Here is a 19,690-nt window from a genome sequence, read left to right on the forward strand (position 1 = left end):
TGGTAACAAAAGAATTAATTATAACTGTCAATATATTGCAGCTACAAGTTAAAAAAAATTGATTCCAGAGGGAGGAGGAGGAGGATCCCCTTGAAAGAAAGGTCTTTTCTGTACTGGCTGGGCTAATGGGAGATATTGTCCGATGTATCTGCAGGGCATCAGGTTGGTGAATACAGTAATTTTCATAATGCAAACCAGAATAACAACTCCCTATAAAAAGAAATTACTTGGAAACTTCTGATGATGCTTCAGAAAACCAAGGAACATGGTTACCATGGGAGATTTCAGGCCCTCTAGGAGGGCATTTCAAAAGAGACAGATTGTACAGCTGAGTGATGATTATACATATTTAATAAGACTGAGCATAGCTCATCGCAAAGCCTGTTGCCTCTTTTTCATTTTGTTTTCAGGGTTTTTTTACAGCTAACCTGAGAAATTGAAAATGGAGCAGACAAGGAATCTTATTTTTGCTCCAACCAAGTCTATCAGAGATTGTGGAACCTTCTTGTCTGTGAGAGAAGTTAATTATTTTGATAAGAAAAATAGACAAGTGCACAAAAGGGGAATGGGGGAGAAACAAAACAGAGATAATTGCAACCAGGGTGATAAACAATCTGGTCATTCACTTAATCTTCTTTCTTATTTGGTCTGTCTTGCTGGGCAGAATCCAGCTGAGACACAGAAATATACAGTAATTTAAGAGCTGCATCTAGCCTATCAAAAATAATCTTCTTTAACCATCAGAAACAAAGCTCAACTAAATGAATGGAAAGCACTTTTCAGCAAACATACTTTGGACCAGCCTGCAAGCCAATTAGATAATTAATTGCAGTTCCTGTTGTGTTTCAGGAAATGTTTATATTATAAAAGCTGTTCTCTACATAATTCAACTTGAATTAAATATCCTACTTTTGGAAGTTCTCTCTTTTAGTGCAGCTTAATGTTCTTTGGTTTTCTATGTAATTTAGCGTTTGTGTGAATACCTTTCAGACTTCATACCCTTCAGGGAATCCTTTTCCCGCAGATCTGTCAGCTGAAAAGCTATTAGGAAATCCCTCCTTTCCTGCAGAGGAATCTAATATATGTCAAGCTGGATCTAAAAACAAGGATCTGAGGTCAGCAACCCTCCAAGTTTCCTTTCTGGTTCCATAGCTCTGAGGAATGCTGTATCCAGTTATTTGTTTCACATACAGTAATTAACCATAGCTTATCAACTGAGTCATAGTGCCTGAATTTGCTTGGGTAGCAAGTTCACCCAGCATGACCACCCTACAAAGCTTCAAACAACTGTTAGATGGCAAAGTTAAGAAGTCTCCTTGCCATCTAGCGGTCACCTGGATTTTTTGCAGCTCAGGCATGGTACCCTTCTTTTCATCCTGGTCTGATGCTTAGAATCATTTTCCACCTGAATGGAGGCAGTAAGGAATCTACAAAGGCCAGGTGGACTAGATACAAATGCTTTAAATCCACTGGGATGGCAGTTTATGCTGTTTTGTTTATTTTACATTTTTAAAACTCCAGGAGCTGTGTGGAGACCCACAGAATGTAAAATTAATTTCAGCTGATAAGAATCCCTTAGTTTCAGAGTGTAAATGCAATAAATTAATAAAGCAGCTGAAATTGTTACTTGTAGTAGCTGCTCCAGAAAAGCAGGAGGCTATATATGCTGCCATTCGTACAGCTGACAAAGCCCTGTCCTCTGTGGATTGGGAGAAGCTGCCAAAAGTGGATTCAGAATTTCAAAAGAATTATGTGAAAACTAGCTGCTAGTGCTCAAGATCACCTGGCTTGTAAAAAATGGTTTGAAACAGATCCACAGAAGAACTACAAAGCTTTTCCCCAACATACAACTTTTTTTAAAAAAAATACCATAACAGAAGGAAACCTGGCACCCCCTGGGCTGAGCTGCGGCTCAGAATTACAACGAATTCCAGATAAGGAAGCACCAGAGTAATTTATTCCAGCTGAAACAGCAAGCAGAATTTAAAGAAGCTAAATTTAATTGCTTGGATTTAATACTATGGATGAATTCCTACCATCTTTGCAGTTGGGGGAAAAGCAGAGAAGGGAACACTGTGAGATTTTTAACGAGTAGCACCATTAAGAGCTTTAATTCTGAATCACTTCTGTCATGACCACCTTATGAGAACTCTTATTATATTTCTATAAACAGAAGAAAAACAAGCTCTGGAGCTTTACCCAGATACAGCTCAATCATAGACCTTTTGCTCACTGCCTAAAATGGATTGTGATTATTTGCATGCATGAGTACAACAGAGTTTTCTTTAACGTGATTCATTGAGATAAAAGGAAAAGGGTTACAAGAAGTCCAGCAACTGAATTCTTTATCATTTAGAACCAATATATCCCAAAATGCATGAGGGGAGAAATTGTTTCATTTTCTTTCTAACAGCTTTCCCACAACCTATCAAAAAGACAGATCTTTCCACAATAATGGAGAAGCTGCCTGTTTACTTGATGGTCTTCTGAATCTTTATCAATCTGGGAACCAACTATTACAATGTACCAGGGAGTCAGTTGGTAGGAGAGAAATGAGAATGAGACTTCCCAAAATTAAATGGACTGGCTTGAATAACACAACACTCTAAACCATAATGCAGTTAACATGCTATGTGAATTCAGGCATTGCTAAACTATAACTCCCAATGAGGAGAGAGGGCTCACAGGAATCATAGTCCATTGGTTTCTCAGCCTAATATAGGAAACATTCTTCAATTCAATTTCATATGTATTATCAGCCTTCCCCAAATTGGATGGATGAGAGGGAGGGGAGAAATGAATACTGTATAAATTTTCACCCTTCTTCCAATTTGTCACCATCCAGCTGATTTCAACTCTCAAATTTTCTGAGGAGCTCCGAGAGTTAAGGTCCACTGATTCGGAGACCACTCAGTTGAAGAAGACTGAGATGTGACTATCAATGCTTCTAGGTCAATATTACTACAACCATTCAATGTTTAGCAATGAAAAGCAAATTGTCTCAAATTCAGTGACATCAAACATGTTGTGTGTGCAGAAGCTATGGTCAATGCAGTCTCCTAAAATCACTGCTAATGAATCTGTCTTGGGAAACTGATACTACAAACCAGTGAACATAATTAGACAAGTATGACTTACAGTTATTGGCTCAGATGTTTCCAAAAGATGAACAGAGATAGATTTAAAGAGACAGGATAAAATAGCTAAGAATTATTTCAGATTGCCTTGAAAATCAAAGAAACTTTATCTGGCAGGTCCAATTTCTGCCTCTGCACACTTCAGTGCAGCCAATTTTATAAACCAGAAAGGGTTTTTATTACCTCAGGAACAACAGCAACAACAAAATTATCTAGTCTTTTACCAGTTAAAATATATAGTATCCAGAAGAAGTTTTTTTCTATGGAAGTACAATGACTATATTCGATTATGGCTCGGAATTCTTTAACTCCAAATCTAGATTTTTTGCTTTAGGCCAGGTATGGGTAACTCTTTGAAGATTAAGGCTAGAGTTAATATTTTGGGAAAGTGGAAAACCAAAAAAAAAAAAAAAACAGATGAAACCGTATCACAATATATAAGTAATGATGAGTTGATGTGGAATATGTTGATTTTTAACTGTGACATGCCTATTTTAGAGCTTACATTACAGCGTTCATCCGTTTCCCATCTCAAAACGTAAGAAAAACCATATCTTTCATCTTCAGCAGATTTGGTTAGTAGGGTCTGAGGATTGTAAAAACATATTTGAGCCATAGGAAATCCTTTCCTGCCTAGAGCTGTAGATTGCCTAGCCCTAGATCAGTGTTTCTCAACTTTGACAATTTTAAGGCATGTGGACTTCAACTCCCAGAATTCCACAGCCAGCAATGCTGGCTGTGGAATTCTGGGAGTTGAAGTCCACATGCCTTAAAATTGTCAAGTTTGAGAAACACAGCCTAGATGGTAGCTATCAGCATTCTAAGGAAGGTCCTTCCTACCCACTTTTTTTCCCACTGCTTGCTATATCAGTGTTATTTTCTTGTCCTCTCCATTGCTTTCAATCCATTAAAATCAACAGCTCAGTCAATGGGAGGGTGTAGGAGAAACCTGAGATAGCCATGGGATTACATTCTAACTGATCAGTTAGAAAAATGGTGAAAAGACGTTCACTTCAAATCCTGATCCACACTTTAGAGTGCTGTTTTTAATGCGTACATCTCTACTTTGCCTTAAAAAAAAATCCTGCTTCTAAGTAAAAATTGGATTCTGTAGACCTGGAATTTGCCTATCATTACTGTGCTATCAGAGAGTTCTTGCACTTCATATACGTACCTTCTCCTTAAAATTCCCCGTGAAAATCAGAACAATGGGGGCAGGGGGGGCTGCTTTGCATGAAGGGAACAATCCATTCACTTGGACATCTTGGATTCCCAAATAGGAGACAGACAGGCGGAGAGAGAGAGAGAGTGCTCCCTAGTGCTATACATTTCAAAACTATTTACACTCAACTAAAATACAAAGACTGGATTAAGGTAGTATATATCTTATGATAAAATTAATATAAAATATTTTGTTTTTCAAAAATGAAACTGGACCAAGTGAAAATGGTCATATTGAGTACACCAATGTATTTTAATTCAATTGTATCTATTCCCCCTCCCCCAAAGTCTGTTTAACTTTTAAAATAACCAAAGTATATTCATTGTGTAGAATTAAAAACATATCAGTTGGGAAGAAGTGGAGTCTCATGGAATAAAAAAAATTGATCAAAGATATGATCTGATCCACTAAAACTTCAGATTAGAGCTAGGAAGTATTTTTATTTCCTGAGATCTGCCATCCCAGCAACATGTAAGGCATGAAATAAAAACAGTGTTTCATATATCTAGCAATGCCCCCAAATCAGTCTTTCTTTATGCCAGTCATTGGCATAATTCCTTTTTCCTGTAATTGTCATAAGTGGAGTGACACCCAGACAGAAGTAGAAGTCTTCATAGGTACATTCAAAGCACATGGAAGTGGTTTGCCTGCTTTGTGTTTGTGTGCTTGTTTCTTTGTTTTGAACTTTCTAATCTAGACAAAAAGGCTGGCTTCTCCTAGTGATTTCCCCTCCAAGAACTAATCAGATCTGACCCCACCTAGGTTTTCAAGGTCATCTACCCACTGCCACCATGGAGCCTTAAGTGTGCATGTAGCATTTGTAACTTTTCAGAACATGAGCAAAGTCATTGTCAATGAGTACAACAAGGAAAATATGCAGAATTATTTAAATGGATGCATATAAACAGTGATGAGATTTTTTTTTTTTTTGAAAAGGAACTATAATGGGCATTAGACAAGAAGATATATTAAATTATCTGCAGGGGAAGACTCTCAAAGGCACTTTTTCAAAAGGCAACTGGACTTTATTTTTTCTCTTTAAAATGTTTCGTTTCTCATCTAAGAAGCATCTTCAGTTCTGTAAAGGAAGAGGTGAGGCCTTTGTGCATTTGAAACTGGACAAGAGAAAGGAGAATACACTCTGGAGCAATGCTACACTACTTCCAAAGTACCAGGCAGATTTATGCACTAGTTTTGTTTACATTTTTGCTTCTTTAATCACTGCCATGACTAAGCTATGTTTGTAAGAACTTTAGAAACTTTCACAGGCAGAATTGGCTGTTACAGCCCACATCTGAGCAGTGAATGAGGCTAAAAAGTAATTAACAATGTGTTTTGTCATATTAGCTTGTGTTCAATTTTAAAAATAATACTGTTATCCCTATTTTCAATGGGATAATCTCTTTCTTTATAACAAAATCTGCCAAGATACCTGTGGCATCTTAAAAATTAAGACATTTCCTAAGGTTTGAGCCAGCGCTTCCCATATATGAGAGTTGGTGTAAACTAGTACAGATTTCAGTCCATTAAGCATCCTAGCCCAGGCTGCAAAAATCTGAATAACCTGAAGATGGCAGCAAAGAAGTGTTGAAGAGTTATCATTGCAGTCTTGTTTGGAGAATTTGATTGGTTGTTTGTTTAATGCATTTATACAGTTCCCTCCATTTTAACCAAGTATCTCTAAATGGTTAACAAAACAGTGTGGATAAAATAACAATGTTGTATAAAAGGCATAAGAAAGTATATAGTTTTTTTAAAAACTATAACTGATGTTCCTTGCAACTCAGAACAGAACAAGAATACTGGGCTCCACTACATTCCTGGCCCCATCATTTGAGGAAAAAGCCAGGTCTTCAAGTGGTTCCAGAAAGCCAACAAGGTCAAGGCCATCTGAACCTTAGGAGAATGTCAATACAACAGAAAAGAGCATGATATCAAATCTATCTAAAATAGATTTATTGGTCTTGCAAAAGTTGTCAGCCAGTTTTTGTTTAAATTTTATTTAACTTCGTAGTCCTTCAGTTGCTATTTGTAAAGATGCTTATGCCATGATGTATGCAGAGCCAGATTGTTGACTTACCTGAAGTCCTCAAAACCTTTTTCTGGCAAGACAGAGGTTTCCATTTTGACATTAGCTCACATAAACCAGAGTTATTGTATCACATGAATGAGGCTATAGTCTGAGTTAAAAGCATGCATACTTATGTAATGGAATGAAAGTGATGACATGGGGAACATCCATCTCTTTTGCACAAAACCAGATAAGAGATGGTTTGAAGATTTAAACATATTAAATATAAAGGTTGAGGTTCTGGAATAAGAGCTACATGGCTCAGAAAGCAGAGCTTGAATACAGCATAGCAAGGAAAGGAAGATTTGTAGATCAGAAGTGAATATATATACATATATTATGCACTGCTGCCTTGTAGATGTGAATCCCTGAAGAAAAGCAGAGCCTGCCCATCAAATCTTCTGAGTGACCGGAAACATCTGGGCCTTTTTATTTTCATGCACTGTTACCTAACAGTAGGAATTCTACCTACCTGCAGGAAACAAGGATGCAGGGCCTCTTTGTGGCTGGGTTTGCGCATCACATTAAACCATGGTTTGTTTAATCATGGACTTATGTAATAACTTACAATTGGCTGAGCTCATAATCTGAAATATTACAAATCACAATGACACATTCAAGGGACATGGAGGGCCTAAGGAAAACAGATAACAATATGACTTAATATGATGGGTGAATTGGATCAGTTCTGCAGAAAGGCCAACTTTTTTTTTGTCCCCTTACTGTGTGAACTGTTTTTTATCATATCTACGGACATTTTAAAAAAATTGCAGGCAGATTCTGTTTGTTTTCCTCTTCTCTTCTTCCCCTGTTCTACTTTTTTATTGCCTCTTAGATTGTAAACCTGAGGGCAGAAATTCTCTCTTTTTATTGTTTGGTAAGCTCTTCTGTGAGCATTTTGTGCTGAAGAATGAGGTAAAAAATACTTTTAAAAAAACAATAAATACTTTTTGAGGGCATCTGCAGAAGCCTGTCGTGTGGCTGGCAATAACCAGAAAAGTTTCCCGAGGCATCTCGTGATGAAGTGCCTGAATAAATATCAAGTTAAAGCCAGTCTTTGCAGTAAAAATCTAGCTATAGTCCTGTTTTATGAAGATAAAATAAAAGGATTATAATAAGATAACCATAAACACTTTTCACAGCTTCTGGTGGCAAACTCTTCCAGAATATTGTAAAAAATATGGTGCAAGGTACAGTATGCATTTCCTGCAGCTTAGCATACCTATCCTTAGCATACCTTACATTGAGCCTAAAATTGTTTCATATATGTTAACTTTTTCTGCCAATTACTACAGTGTTTAAACACATCAAGCCACAGTACTTGTTTGTGATGTTGAAATATTCTGCCAGAATAATGAGCTAGCACAGTTGGGAACCAAGCTACATTATACATTAGCAATGACTGCAGAAAATGAAAGCACAAATGTTATGCTTCTTCAGCTGGTAAATGCTGGAAGACGAATTTTTGTTGTGGTAAATGTTCCACCATAATAGTATAAACAGTGCACCAGGGAACAATGCAATTCACAAACTGCAACATTCCGTCATTCATCAGGTTGTCCTTAAGTGTCCTGACAGAGAGAGGACCTCTAGATGCAGCCTGGACTATCAAATGATGCAAAATACAGTGAAAACATACCAACCCTTTCATAACCAAAGAACTGAAATAGGCACCAAAATTCTGTATGGATTGCAACCTAGAAATTGGTGCTATGAATCTAGACAAAATGCTTCTTTATCATCTCCAAATTAGGTGTCAATATAGTTGTTTTTCTTTATCTGATCCAGACATGAGTGTAGGCAGTTAACAATTAAATGTCTATATAGAGAGAGTGAACAATAGGCTAGGTAAGGGTTAATAAGTGAAGCTTCATGGAACAAGATGAGATGATGGTGAAAGTTCAAATGATCAGGGATGTAATGGTTAACCTGTGTCAGATAGGGAAGGGGAGAAAATGTTTTAGCATGCATTGGAATGCAAACAGATGCACAAGCCAAAACTTATCATTTCAAATCCACACTGTTGGAATTTTGCATGTAGCTTAACATGTTTAAGTGTGTTAGCAAAATAATTATACAAAAATGTCAATATTCATCAAGCTAAGTAAAATGTATTATATTAGGAAAAATTGCAAAAAGACACAAGATGAATGTGTATGTTTTGAGAAATATGCACCAAACGATATTCCAACTTTAAAAAAATAACCTTAAGTTCAAGCAGAAAAATGACAAAGCTGAGAAAATGTAGATATAAAGATTTTAAAAAATGAGTAACTATGAGAAATAGACATAAGACATATGCAGCCAGAATTTTTCTAGAGTCTTGAAAACTGGCTGGTCAGCAGAAAAGTGCTTTGCTCTTTTATCACACCATAACTCACAATGGGCATTATATCTGGAAAACTATTTTCCATCGTTTGAAGTCATTGTGTTAAATCTTTCTTGGGCACATCTCCAGGTGTCTCTGTGTCACTTCCAACATGGGGTAGATAATGACAAGAAAAAAAAAGGCCTTACTGGTTGCAATATCCTTTTTCTTGGACACCCTCCTCAGAGATGTCCAGTGATGTCAACATTGCTTTTCATCAGGTGTCTCTCAAAACTTTTTTCTCCAAACATTTGTCTCATCCTTTCAGACCTTGATCATTTTAAAGACACCTTCTATAAGTTGAAGATCTCCAGATGGGAAGAAATTCAGTTTCCAGTGTTCTCAGCCAGCAAAGCCAAAGGTCACATTAGCTGGGACTTCAGAGAGCTGAAATCCCAAGACAGCTGGGAGACACAAAGCTAAAGATGGCTATATCTAAGGGTTCTGTTTCCAATGCTGCCTTTAATCTGTTGCCACAACCATTCTTCCCTCAGATCACTGCATATAACTTTATCCACTGAATAGATGCAGAACTTTATAAGACTGAGAAGCAGCATGTTCACCTGAACAATAGCCAAACCCCTCTACACTTTACACTCTTCTGTGTCGTATTCATTTTTTTCCTTCTTTGTTTTTTGCTCATTTAATAGGTCAGTAATTGGGACTGTGTGAAGAAATGTGAGATACTGAAATAACAAGTGTCACTAAATGTTGAGTCTTTGCTTTGCTGTCTTGAACTAAAAATATCGATCCAACCAGAGGCACTGGGAAAGGGGAAATCAACAAAATTAAGATGGTGGCTGCAACCATGCCCATTCCTTTCCACATGTGTTGTGCATGCAACATAAAAGGAGATAAGGCTTCAGTCATGTATTTGCTGCCTCTATCTTGACCTCTTTGGCACTGCTATCCTGCAGTCCCCCCGCATCCATCAGATTATTTCAAATATTAAATTTCAGATTGGACCTTCCCTTATGTCTTCTGACCCAAATGCATGAATGATCTAAAACAGTGTTTCTCAACCTTGACAATTTTAAGGCATGTAGACTTCAACTCCCAGAATTCCACAGCCAGCAATGCTGGCTGTGGAATTCTGGGAGTTGAAGTCCACATGCCTTAAAATTGTCAAGGTTGAGAAACACTGATCTAAAAGAATTATACTGGTGGTTCTGAAAGATATGTAAAAGATTCAAAATGTTTCCTATATATAATATTAGAAAATCTTCAGAACTGTGGAGAAATCCAGGTTTGCTAGAGAGGAAACGTGACTGAGAACACGTACAACATATATACTTAATTTGTATCTGTACAAACCTCTCTCACTTTATGAAGTCATTTAAGCTTAAGCTGTCTAGAATGGGGCCCCAAATCTATGCCTAGAGCTAGAACATTTCAATATTGGAGCAGGTGAATAAACACTTTAACTAAGTCAAAATACATTTGCCTTACGGCATGTACAAAGTTTTTTCATTATCTACTAAAAACAGCCAACCAACATTTGGTATGAAGAGAACAGCTACTCGGTTGTTTGGTTCGGCCTCCAGGCATTTTGGTTTTCCAGTTTTTTCTAAACACAAACTTTCTTGTTCTCTTCCAGTCCTAAAGCTATGAAGAATTCTTTGAGTTCAATATCTGGCAATTTTAGCAGAACTGTGGATGTTTTTCTCAACCGTTCTAAGCATAGATACTGTATATAGAGATGCTTCCCTTTCAAAAGCTGTTCCCCCTCACACTGAGGCTACCTTATGTACAACTGCTTTCCTCTGGTATTAATACAACTTTCATTCTCCATCAATAAAATCTTATTGCTGATTTCACATTAAGTAAACTGTAGAGTGACAAAGATAGGAAGGAATAACAATCAAAGTCACTGTAGCTTTGAAGAAGTTTTGCAAGACCATAGCTTATCTGTTTGTTGGCTTGGCCTTGACAAGTTTAGATTTTACCACCACTGCTTATTCTTAAACATCTTGTTCTTCTTCCATGGAGTCAAGGAATGTGTCTCCTCACAGTCTTATCTCAATCACTCATTTATTTCCAAATGTGTCTTTATTAGAACTGCTGCCTTATTTCAATTGTTGATACCTAGGAAAGAAGAAGGCTGCTTCAAGCAGATGGGTTTTGATGTCCTGAAAAATCATGACACGGCAATGTATACAATAGTCTTTGTATATGTCTGAGGCAGTACATGTATGCAGTTAGAAAGATGGATGAGTGAAAGGTCAACAAGTTGACGATTATTATTCTTTAGGGCACTTTTCCCATTGTGCCATGTTTCAAATGTGTTGATCTTCAATTTCCATAGTCCCCACCAATTGTGGCCACCAATCTGTCTAATATATTTGCTATCTGGAATGATACCTAATATTTAGCTTCATGATAGAGCCAAGTAACTGAGGGAAGGCTCCATTTCATGTTAGCCTTTGTTAATAAAATGCTTCGGGAGATCTTTGTTAAGATACTATTAAAGATATCATCCTAAATTTTCCTCATTTAAAAACAAAAAAGAGAACCTGAACAACTGATCTAAATTTGTGTTGTTGCTTCTCCCCCAATAAACAGATCCTACAATTTGTCATAGGCTTTCCCCCCCCCCCCTTGACTCAAGATTTAAAATGGAGGCCAGCAGTCTGTTTATTGTCGTAATCACAGAATTTTGCACAATGGTGAGAATGTCAATCAATCTTCATAGTTAAATTAGTAAATATTGTATAACATTTCAGCAGGATTATATTTTGGATGAGTAATCAAGAACGTCCTCAGCAGAAATAAAAGCCATAGGTTTTTCTTTGCTTCCTAGTACAGAGATCAACCATACCAAACTAGCATCAGTATCATACTAAGTTGTCTTCTTGTGAATAGTTTGACTAGCCACTGCTCAGCTGTCCAAAATTACAATAGGAAAGGGAGGTATCCTAAACTTTTTTGGGGGAGCACTGGTTTGGAAAGGCTGCTTTAAAGCATTCACACTTATAGGATACCTTCCTTTTTAACCAAATCTTTTCCTTGTTCATTGCTTCTCAAGACTTGGCATTAAATGCAAACACACACACACACACACACACACACACACACACACACATTTATGAGAATAAACCATCACTGAAGAAGGTTGTGGGATCAAAATGTTTGATGATGAATTCTCTTCCTCGTATTTTTCAGAAAGAGTCACACAATCCAATAATCTGATTATTTATATTCAGATACCATCTTCACATTCTTAAAGACAAATAATTATTGTACTTCACTCTGATCATCTGGTGTTTGCTAGATTGATGTTAAAAGTCATTACTCATTGCCTCCTTTACCAGTATTCTTAACTTAATAAGTAAGTGACTAGGGCATATGCAGAGAAGTCAAAAAAAGTCAAGATGGCAGCTATAACCATGTAATCAAAGCCCTGCCCTGTTTTTACATGTGTTACTACTACTGAATAGCCACAGACGCCACCTTGTTTTTTTAATTCCTGAGGACATCCTGGTATCACAAATAGTATAATGCAAAATCTACAATGACATGAGAACCAAGCACATCCCTTTTAAGTGTGAGAAAAGTAAGTGCTAGAAAGGCCAAATGTCTTTGGCAGCCAATGGCCCTGAAGCTGCAGGCTCCATTTTCTAACACGTTTGTTTCTTTAGCCTAATTTTCAGTCTGCAGAAATGAAAATATCCATTCTTCACATTCGCTGTATTTTTAACATCCTGTCCTGCTCAGTAATCATTTTGGAGAAGCAGAGATTGTTGCATTCTGCCTCTCATCCTGCCTTTGGCTATTGTCAACTTTCTACTTAATTTCCTAAATTGATTTTATCAGCAAGACAAATCTTAATTCCTTAATCCCTTTAGAAAACCTATCCAAAATGTGTGCCTTTTTCACAGCAGCTTTCAATAAGTTATTATCCTATCTACAAATAATCACTGTATTGCAATATTATCTTCATAAGTGGTCTGAAAATTATCATAAAGTAGTTAGAGGGAGGACAGAGAGTGTTCTTTTGGGGAAAATAATGTTAAGTCAACAAGTGAAAGATACATCATGTGTCGATCTGGGCTATTATAACATGCAGATTGGGAAGAACTGATGCTATTTATTTGTAATCTTACTTTTTATGGATTTATATACTTGCAAAGGTCTTCACAAGAGGTTGGAAAAGTAGGCTATTTTATTTTAAATAGAATAGAATAGAATAGAATAGAATAGAATAGAATAGAATAGAATAGAATAGAATAGAATAGAATAGAATCTGGAAGGGACCTTGGAGGTCTTCTAGTCCAGCCCCCTGCTCAAGCAGGAGAACCTATACCATCTCAGACAAGTGACTGTCTAGCCTCTTCTTAAAAATCTCCAGTAATGGAGCACTCATGATTTCTAGAGGCAAGGAGTTCCACTGGTTAATTGTCCTCACTATCAGGAAGTTTCTCCTTAATTCCAGGTTGCTTCTCTCTTTGATCAGTTTCCAACCATTGTTTCTCGTCCTGCCCTCTGGTGCTTTGGAGAATAATGTGCCCCCCTCTTCTCTGTGGCAGCCCCTCAGATACTGGAACACTGCTATCATGTCTCCCCTATTTCTTCTTTTCTTTAGACTAGCCAAACCCAAGTCCCATAGCCGTTCTTCATATGTTTTAGTCATAGGGGTAACTTCTATTTTGTTATAATATTTAAAAGCAAATAAAAACAGATACTCCTCAACTTACAATAGTTTATTTAGTGACTGTTCAAAGTTACAACCACACTGAAAAAAAGGACTTATGACTGTTTTTCACACCCACAACTGTTGCAGCATCCCCATGGTCACGTGATCAAAATTCAGACGCTTGGCAACTGATTCATATTTATGATGGTCGCAGTGTCCCAGAGTCATGCAGTCACCTTTTGTGACCTTCTCACAAGGAAAGTCAATGGCGAAGCCTGATTCATTTAACAACTGTGTCACTAACTTAACTGCAACGATTCACTTAACAAATGTGGCAAGAAAGATTGTAAAATGGGGTAAAAATCACTTAACGAAGATCTCACTTAGCAACAGAAATTTTGGGCTCAGTTGTGGTTTTAAGTTAAGGACTACCTGTATGTCATTTCAATATTTAAATGACATGAGTTTTTTTGTTTCTGTAGGGTATAAGACTCTCAGTTTGAAAATCTTCTAAGTAATTTACAAGATTATGGAAGTAAAATAGAAAAAAATAAAAGAAGAAATAAGAACACAGAGATACACACACCAAACCAAGGACAACCAATTTCCTAGCTTTTGACCCACCAAGGAAGGGGTCTTCAAATTTGGCCCTTTTGTGACTTGTGGACTTCAACTCCCAGAATTCCTCAGCCAGCATGCCTGGCTGAGGAATTCTGGGAGTTGAAGTCCACAAGTCACAAAAGTGCCAAGTTTGAAGACCCCTGCACCAAGGGAACCAATTCTAGCTGCAATATCCTCTAGCACAGTAAGAGCAAGTTTGCTTTCTAGGACAATCGGGTTTGGTAGCTTTTCTGAATGACAACAGTGTCTAAAATCTCCTTGTCTACAAGCTTAATGAGAGTTTTCCCTTAATCCCTTCCTGATCTGAGCATATTCAATTTGAAATAAAGTTTTGAAACAAGGACAGTTTCCCACCTACCATCCAAATTACAGAATCTAAGAAATCGTACTTAAGCAGCTTATTCCCCATTAAATACATTTCTTCTTTTACACTTATCAAACACAGCCATGCAGATTAGAACTTCTGGAGTTTGATTTAGTCATTCCATTTTCCAAAGAACATTGCCAGAAAAAATATTTTTAAAAGTGGTGAGTTCATGCTTATCTGATTATTCTCTGGCCTTCACTGCTTCACTTCATCCAGCTTCATTTTTCTTGAATTGTTAAGGCAGCGCTTCCCAAATTTTTCCTTCATTATCCAAAGCTGCTTATCAGGAAGCCCTTTTTACCCCATGTAGGTGAATTTAAAATCAATTGAAATGTCCCTGTGATTGGGTTTGCAAGTCAGCTAAAGAAATAGCATTTTTACTCAAGTTAGGGTAATTTACCCAGGTTTAGGTGTTAAGGGATAGTTTCACAGCTAATGCCAGGAAGGCTTTTTAGTCTAGAGTTTGCCTTTCATAAAGTGCAAAGGCCCACTTTAAACTCTCCTGCAGCTTTGCAAATTTCAGACTGCAAAGTTATGAGAGTGTGTTCCATAGTGCCCTTCTCTCCTGCAAAGCATGGCTTCATTATTTGACTTGTCCTATAAGAGTTCCCAGGTTGAATCTGAAACATTTTCAGTTCCAGCTATTAAGTTGATCCATTTCCCTTCTCCTCCACTTCAAGCAAGGTGGTAGCGCTACTGCCAGTAAAGGTTGTGTTGTTATTCCCATTACATGTCAGTGCAACCCCATTAGCTATTCTGTGCACTGCCAGATCAGTAGAAGTACAATTGTTTGAGGACACAGCAGCGGGGATATGACTTTTGAGTAGCCCAGTGCTTGCAGGGACAGTCTGTGTTGTGGCAACCATATCACATACGCTCTGGAAAAAGCATCCAAAACAAATAGCTACCCAGAAAAACAAAAAAGATAAGAATCATATATCTTCCCCTTAAATATAATATGTATTTAATTTGATTAAAGAAAGTGAGTGATGGTTACATTGAGAAAGAATACTTTACCACAATGAAGAAAGAAAAGGCATTTGTCCCATTGGTACCAATTGTGGTTAATAATAATAATAATAATAATAATAATAATAATAATAATAATAATAATAATAAAGTTGGAAGGGGTCTTGGAGGTCATCTAGTTTAACCCCCTGCTCAGGCAGGAAACCCTATACCATTTCAGACAAATGGCTGTCCAGTCTCTTCTTGAAAACTTCCAGTGTTGGAACATTCACAGCATTCACAGTAAGTTGTATTTACTTACTTATGCACAAGGCAAGTTTGAAGCCAACAACAGTCAGGAACAATGGCTCTGCTAGAACAAATTCTAACTAAAGTAGTGTTTCTCAACCTTCTCAGCCATTTTAAGATGTGCAGACTTCAATTTCTAAAATTCCCCAGAGAATTCAATTCCCTTGGGAATTGAACTCCAGACATCCTAAAATGGCCAGCATTAAGAAACACTGTATCAAAGGAACAGTATGAAGGCAGAAGACAAAGCAGTTAGGGAATGGGTTCAGATTAGATATGGTTTTTAAAAATAATAATAGTAATACTAACCCTATTATTCTTGCAATATAATTCTATGAATGCTATATTTTTCTGAATATCATGAAATCTTATGACTTTGAAATTAAATTGCATACTTTTGTGTATTCTGTATAATACTAATAATCATAAAATAAGTTTCCCTACATTTCATCTCCCCAAATTAAAAACATTAATTATAGACATCAGAAAAAAAGTATTATATACATATAGGTGTTTATCTGAAAAGAGAAAATAATCAAACACAGGCAAGTACTGAATCTAAGAAAATGCTACATCCCCTACATTTTTGTCCCATAGAAATCAGTAAGCTAAATTAAATTCTCCTTTGCAGATTCTTAGACCACTAATGTATATAGGTAATCCTTCACTTACAACCACAATTGGTACCAGAATTTTGATCACATGATGGTGTGGATGTCGTGACCGTTGTTAAGTGCAAGGATTCGTTGTAACTCACTTTTTTCATGCCATTGTAACATTGAATGGTGGCTAAATAAATGGCTGTAAGTTGAGAACTACCTGTATAATATCTGGGTAGATGATAGTTTTGTTAATAGGAATGTTGGGCATAGGTGTACCATGTAATCAGACAATTAAAGCTCCACCTCTTCTTACATGCATGTGGTGTGTGCTTAAAAGGGATGGGCTGTCATTGCCCTGTGGCAATCATCATTTTGATGCTGCTGATAGCTCCCCATCCCATGGGTGCCTCCCAGTATCATAGCTAATGGAGGAAAATTATACACTGCAATTTTTCCATTATATAATGCAAGTACAGCACAATTCATTGAAACACCTAGAAAAACTATGATATATATAGTTTATTACACAAAGCACAGGGAGTCTAACTGTAGACAATACCATATCCATTACTAACTAGATTACGACCCCAGTGATTTTGCTTTTAAGGCCCATTGTCTGTCACTATTTTCATCACTGCATCTAGGTAGCAAATTGATCCATTGAAAATGAGATACAATTTCTAAAGTGCTTTTAGCCAGGTCCTTCCAATGATGTTCTGGTAATTTTAGTGAGCAGAATACGTTGATTGGGGTATCTTGTAGTCTGAAGAAGCAGATCTCTATGACAAAAGAAAGCCTGCATATCTAACAGAGATGAATGATTTTCATAATTTTCCCATGCCCAAAATAGAAGTGCCCTCTTGTTGCAACAGCATTATGGTGGAGCAGAGTGCAGCCTTTGCCAAGGATATCGTAGATTCAGAGCCCCCCAAAACAGAGAGGATCCAGAAATGGTGAGCTGTCAGCTAGCAACCACATTAAATGTGTGGACAGACTTCTACTTGTGTCTGAGGTCCCTATGCCTGCTTTACTCATAACCAAGAATGTCCGAGTATTGTTTGAACTCTCAGATAAGCGCAGCCTCTGTATTCAACATGTGATTAATGATAAATCTATGTATATTTACCATGGAAGCAGTCAGTGCTGTGTAATCAGCTAAATGTAGATGAATTGATGGTGTGTTTTGAGTAATTCTGAATGTCTCATATTACGCAATGGACCAGTGCTGCCATTCATTCACATTATTGGCCCAGCTATTCAATGGCTAGGAAAGATCTTTCCTTCGCCTGTTATTCTCTCCACACGCCCAGCCACCTGCAAACTGGAGATGCTAGGAATTGAACCTGCACTGAGGATTTGAGAAAGAGGAAGGCAATAATTCACCCATTTGCAAGCAGTGAGGTCTGAAAAGCTTGCTTACTCTGAAACTCCTCACTGGCCTGAGAAATCTTTAAGTTCCAATTCATGCGTTTTAAGAAAAGAAGGAAACGAAATGCAACTCTCCTACTTACCCGCCCCCCCCTTTTTTCCCCTCATACCAATCCTAAATCTATTTTTGCTGGGACTCTTTTGAAGAATAAATAATAATGTCCTTATATTTGGAAGAAGTATATTGTATAACGCAAGCCCTAAATGCCTTGAAATGAAGGCATTTAGGCACAACTAGCTGAACTTTTAGGTACATAAGCCCTCTGCCCCTGCATCTCTGGAGAAGGCTCACATCTGGAACTGCAATTTGCAAAGCTACAGCCCAATTAATTCACCTTTTCAAACCTCGCAGCTTCAGCGATCACTCAGAGCTTGCCAATTCCTGTGTGGCAGTCTCTGAAAAGTGCAGAAACCAGGATGACTCCTCCCTTGGGAAAAGGTCTCTGGCCGGACCCCATCACGCCGGCCTCTTGGGACATCAGGACACCAGCCCCGCCCCACCACCACCACCACCATCATCCCCCGCCAGTTCCCAGCCTGGTGCCGAGAACTCGAGCAACAACAGTCGCAAGACTTTGGCGCGGCGCAGGACCCCTTTCCCCTTCTCCCGCGCCACCCCCCATCACTTTGTAGCTCTTCCCCAATTGTAAATGCTGCCATGGTTACCGGGGAAAAAAATGCTCAAATAAATACATCAAGACCCGGGCACAAGCCGCGCTGTCCCTCCCCCCCCCCCATAACCCGCCGCACTTTATCACTCCATCTCTTCTTCCTCCCCACCAGCAGCCTCCACTCGGCCAATCTCTCCGCAAACTCGGCCGACGCTTCCACACCTCCGCGGACTCCCCCCCCCCTCCCCGCCCGCGCAGCATCTGGTTCTGCAGTGAGGCAGCCGCGCGAATCGCCAACCCCTCGCGGGCACCGGGCTCCGGGAGCCCAGGGGGGAAGCCACACTTACGAGAAGGGGGACGCTCCTCTCTTCTTTGTGGAGCTCGACTTTGCCGGAGCTTCTCTGCCCACTCTTAACAACAACAACGCCGCCGCCGCTGCTGGGAGACCGGCTGGACGCGGCCGAATGAGGCTTGCTGTCCTGCCACAAGTAATAGAAAGTGCCTAGGATCCAGGCTACGGTCAGGATCGCAATGGCATTAGCCCGGATCCGCCTCATTGCGGGACCTCCGGGCTGCCTGGGAGCTCCGAGTCAGCTGTAAAGGGGTTCAGTTCTTGGAGAGACAAGAGCGAGCAAGAGAGAGAGAGAGAAAGAGCAATGGGGAAATGGTGAGACCCGATTCTCTCTCCGCCTCTGTTTGGCTGGCTTGTGCGGTCACAGCTGTTTGTTCGAGCTCTTGTCTCCCGGCTCAGTCCAGCAGAGCGAAAAGAGAGCGAGAGAGACCGACGAAGACCGAGAGGAAGAGAGAGAGAGGGAGGCAGATCTTCCGGGTCCTAACGCCTTCGATGAGACCTACGAGTATATGCTCACCCTTGGGCTAACCCATCCAGCCGAGACAGTGTCGCGCTTGCAGGAGCCAATCTGGGACGGTCACCGGGACCAGCGTCGCGCTTCCTCGCAGTCCTATCGCTCAAACAAGCGGGGACGGTTGTGTGTTTCGCCTTCCTGTTTTTTCCCCCTGTTGGGGGCAATGTAGAGGATGAGAAGGCTGGATATTTCATCTCACGGCTTTTGAAAAAAATTGGGGGGGGGGTTTGTATTGTGATGCCACCCTAAAATTTCCTTAAAGCAGCAGCAAGTCGTTTATTCGCTGTTAAAGGCTGCCGTGGAAAGTCATCTCCCAGGCTCCAGTGCTGGTGGGCTCATTCATAAAACCAGCATTGTAATTTGCAGACAATTGATATAAAATGTGCCGGATGCCAAGAGGGAGCCAAGATGCAGTCCCCGATCATCATGGGCCATGAGACAAACCAGAGGGGAGCTAGGAATTCCCTAGAGAAAGAGAAAAACCTACCCTTGCTAACCCAAAGTATT

The 19,690-nt window shown here is 38.9% G+C and overlaps 1 protein-coding gene across 1 annotated transcript in view; it reads right to left on the reverse strand.

The window, feature by feature from the left end:
- The window catches only part of GALNT16 (polypeptide N-acetylgalactosaminyltransferase 16), a 184,085-nt gene extending 164,801 nt beyond the window's left edge, over positions 1–19,284 (reverse strand). Inside the window, exon 1 of the mRNA XM_039324017.1 lies at positions 18,665–19,284. Within this exon, the coding sequence (XP_039179951.1) occupies positions 18,665–18,874 (210 nt within the window). The 5' untranslated portion in view covers positions 18,875–19,284. The remainder of the gene's footprint in view (positions 1–18,664) is intronic.
- Positions 19,285–19,690: the final 406 nt, after the last annotated feature.

Source organism: Crotalus tigris, unplaced genomic scaffold (assembly GCF_016545835.1).
Source record: "Crotalus tigris isolate CLP2741 ecotype Arizona unplaced genomic scaffold, ASM1654583v1 scf7180000024291.2576520, whole genome shotgun sequence".
In the NCBI taxonomy this organism is placed as follows: Eukaryota; Metazoa; Chordata; class Lepidosauria; order Squamata; family Viperidae; genus Crotalus; species Crotalus tigris.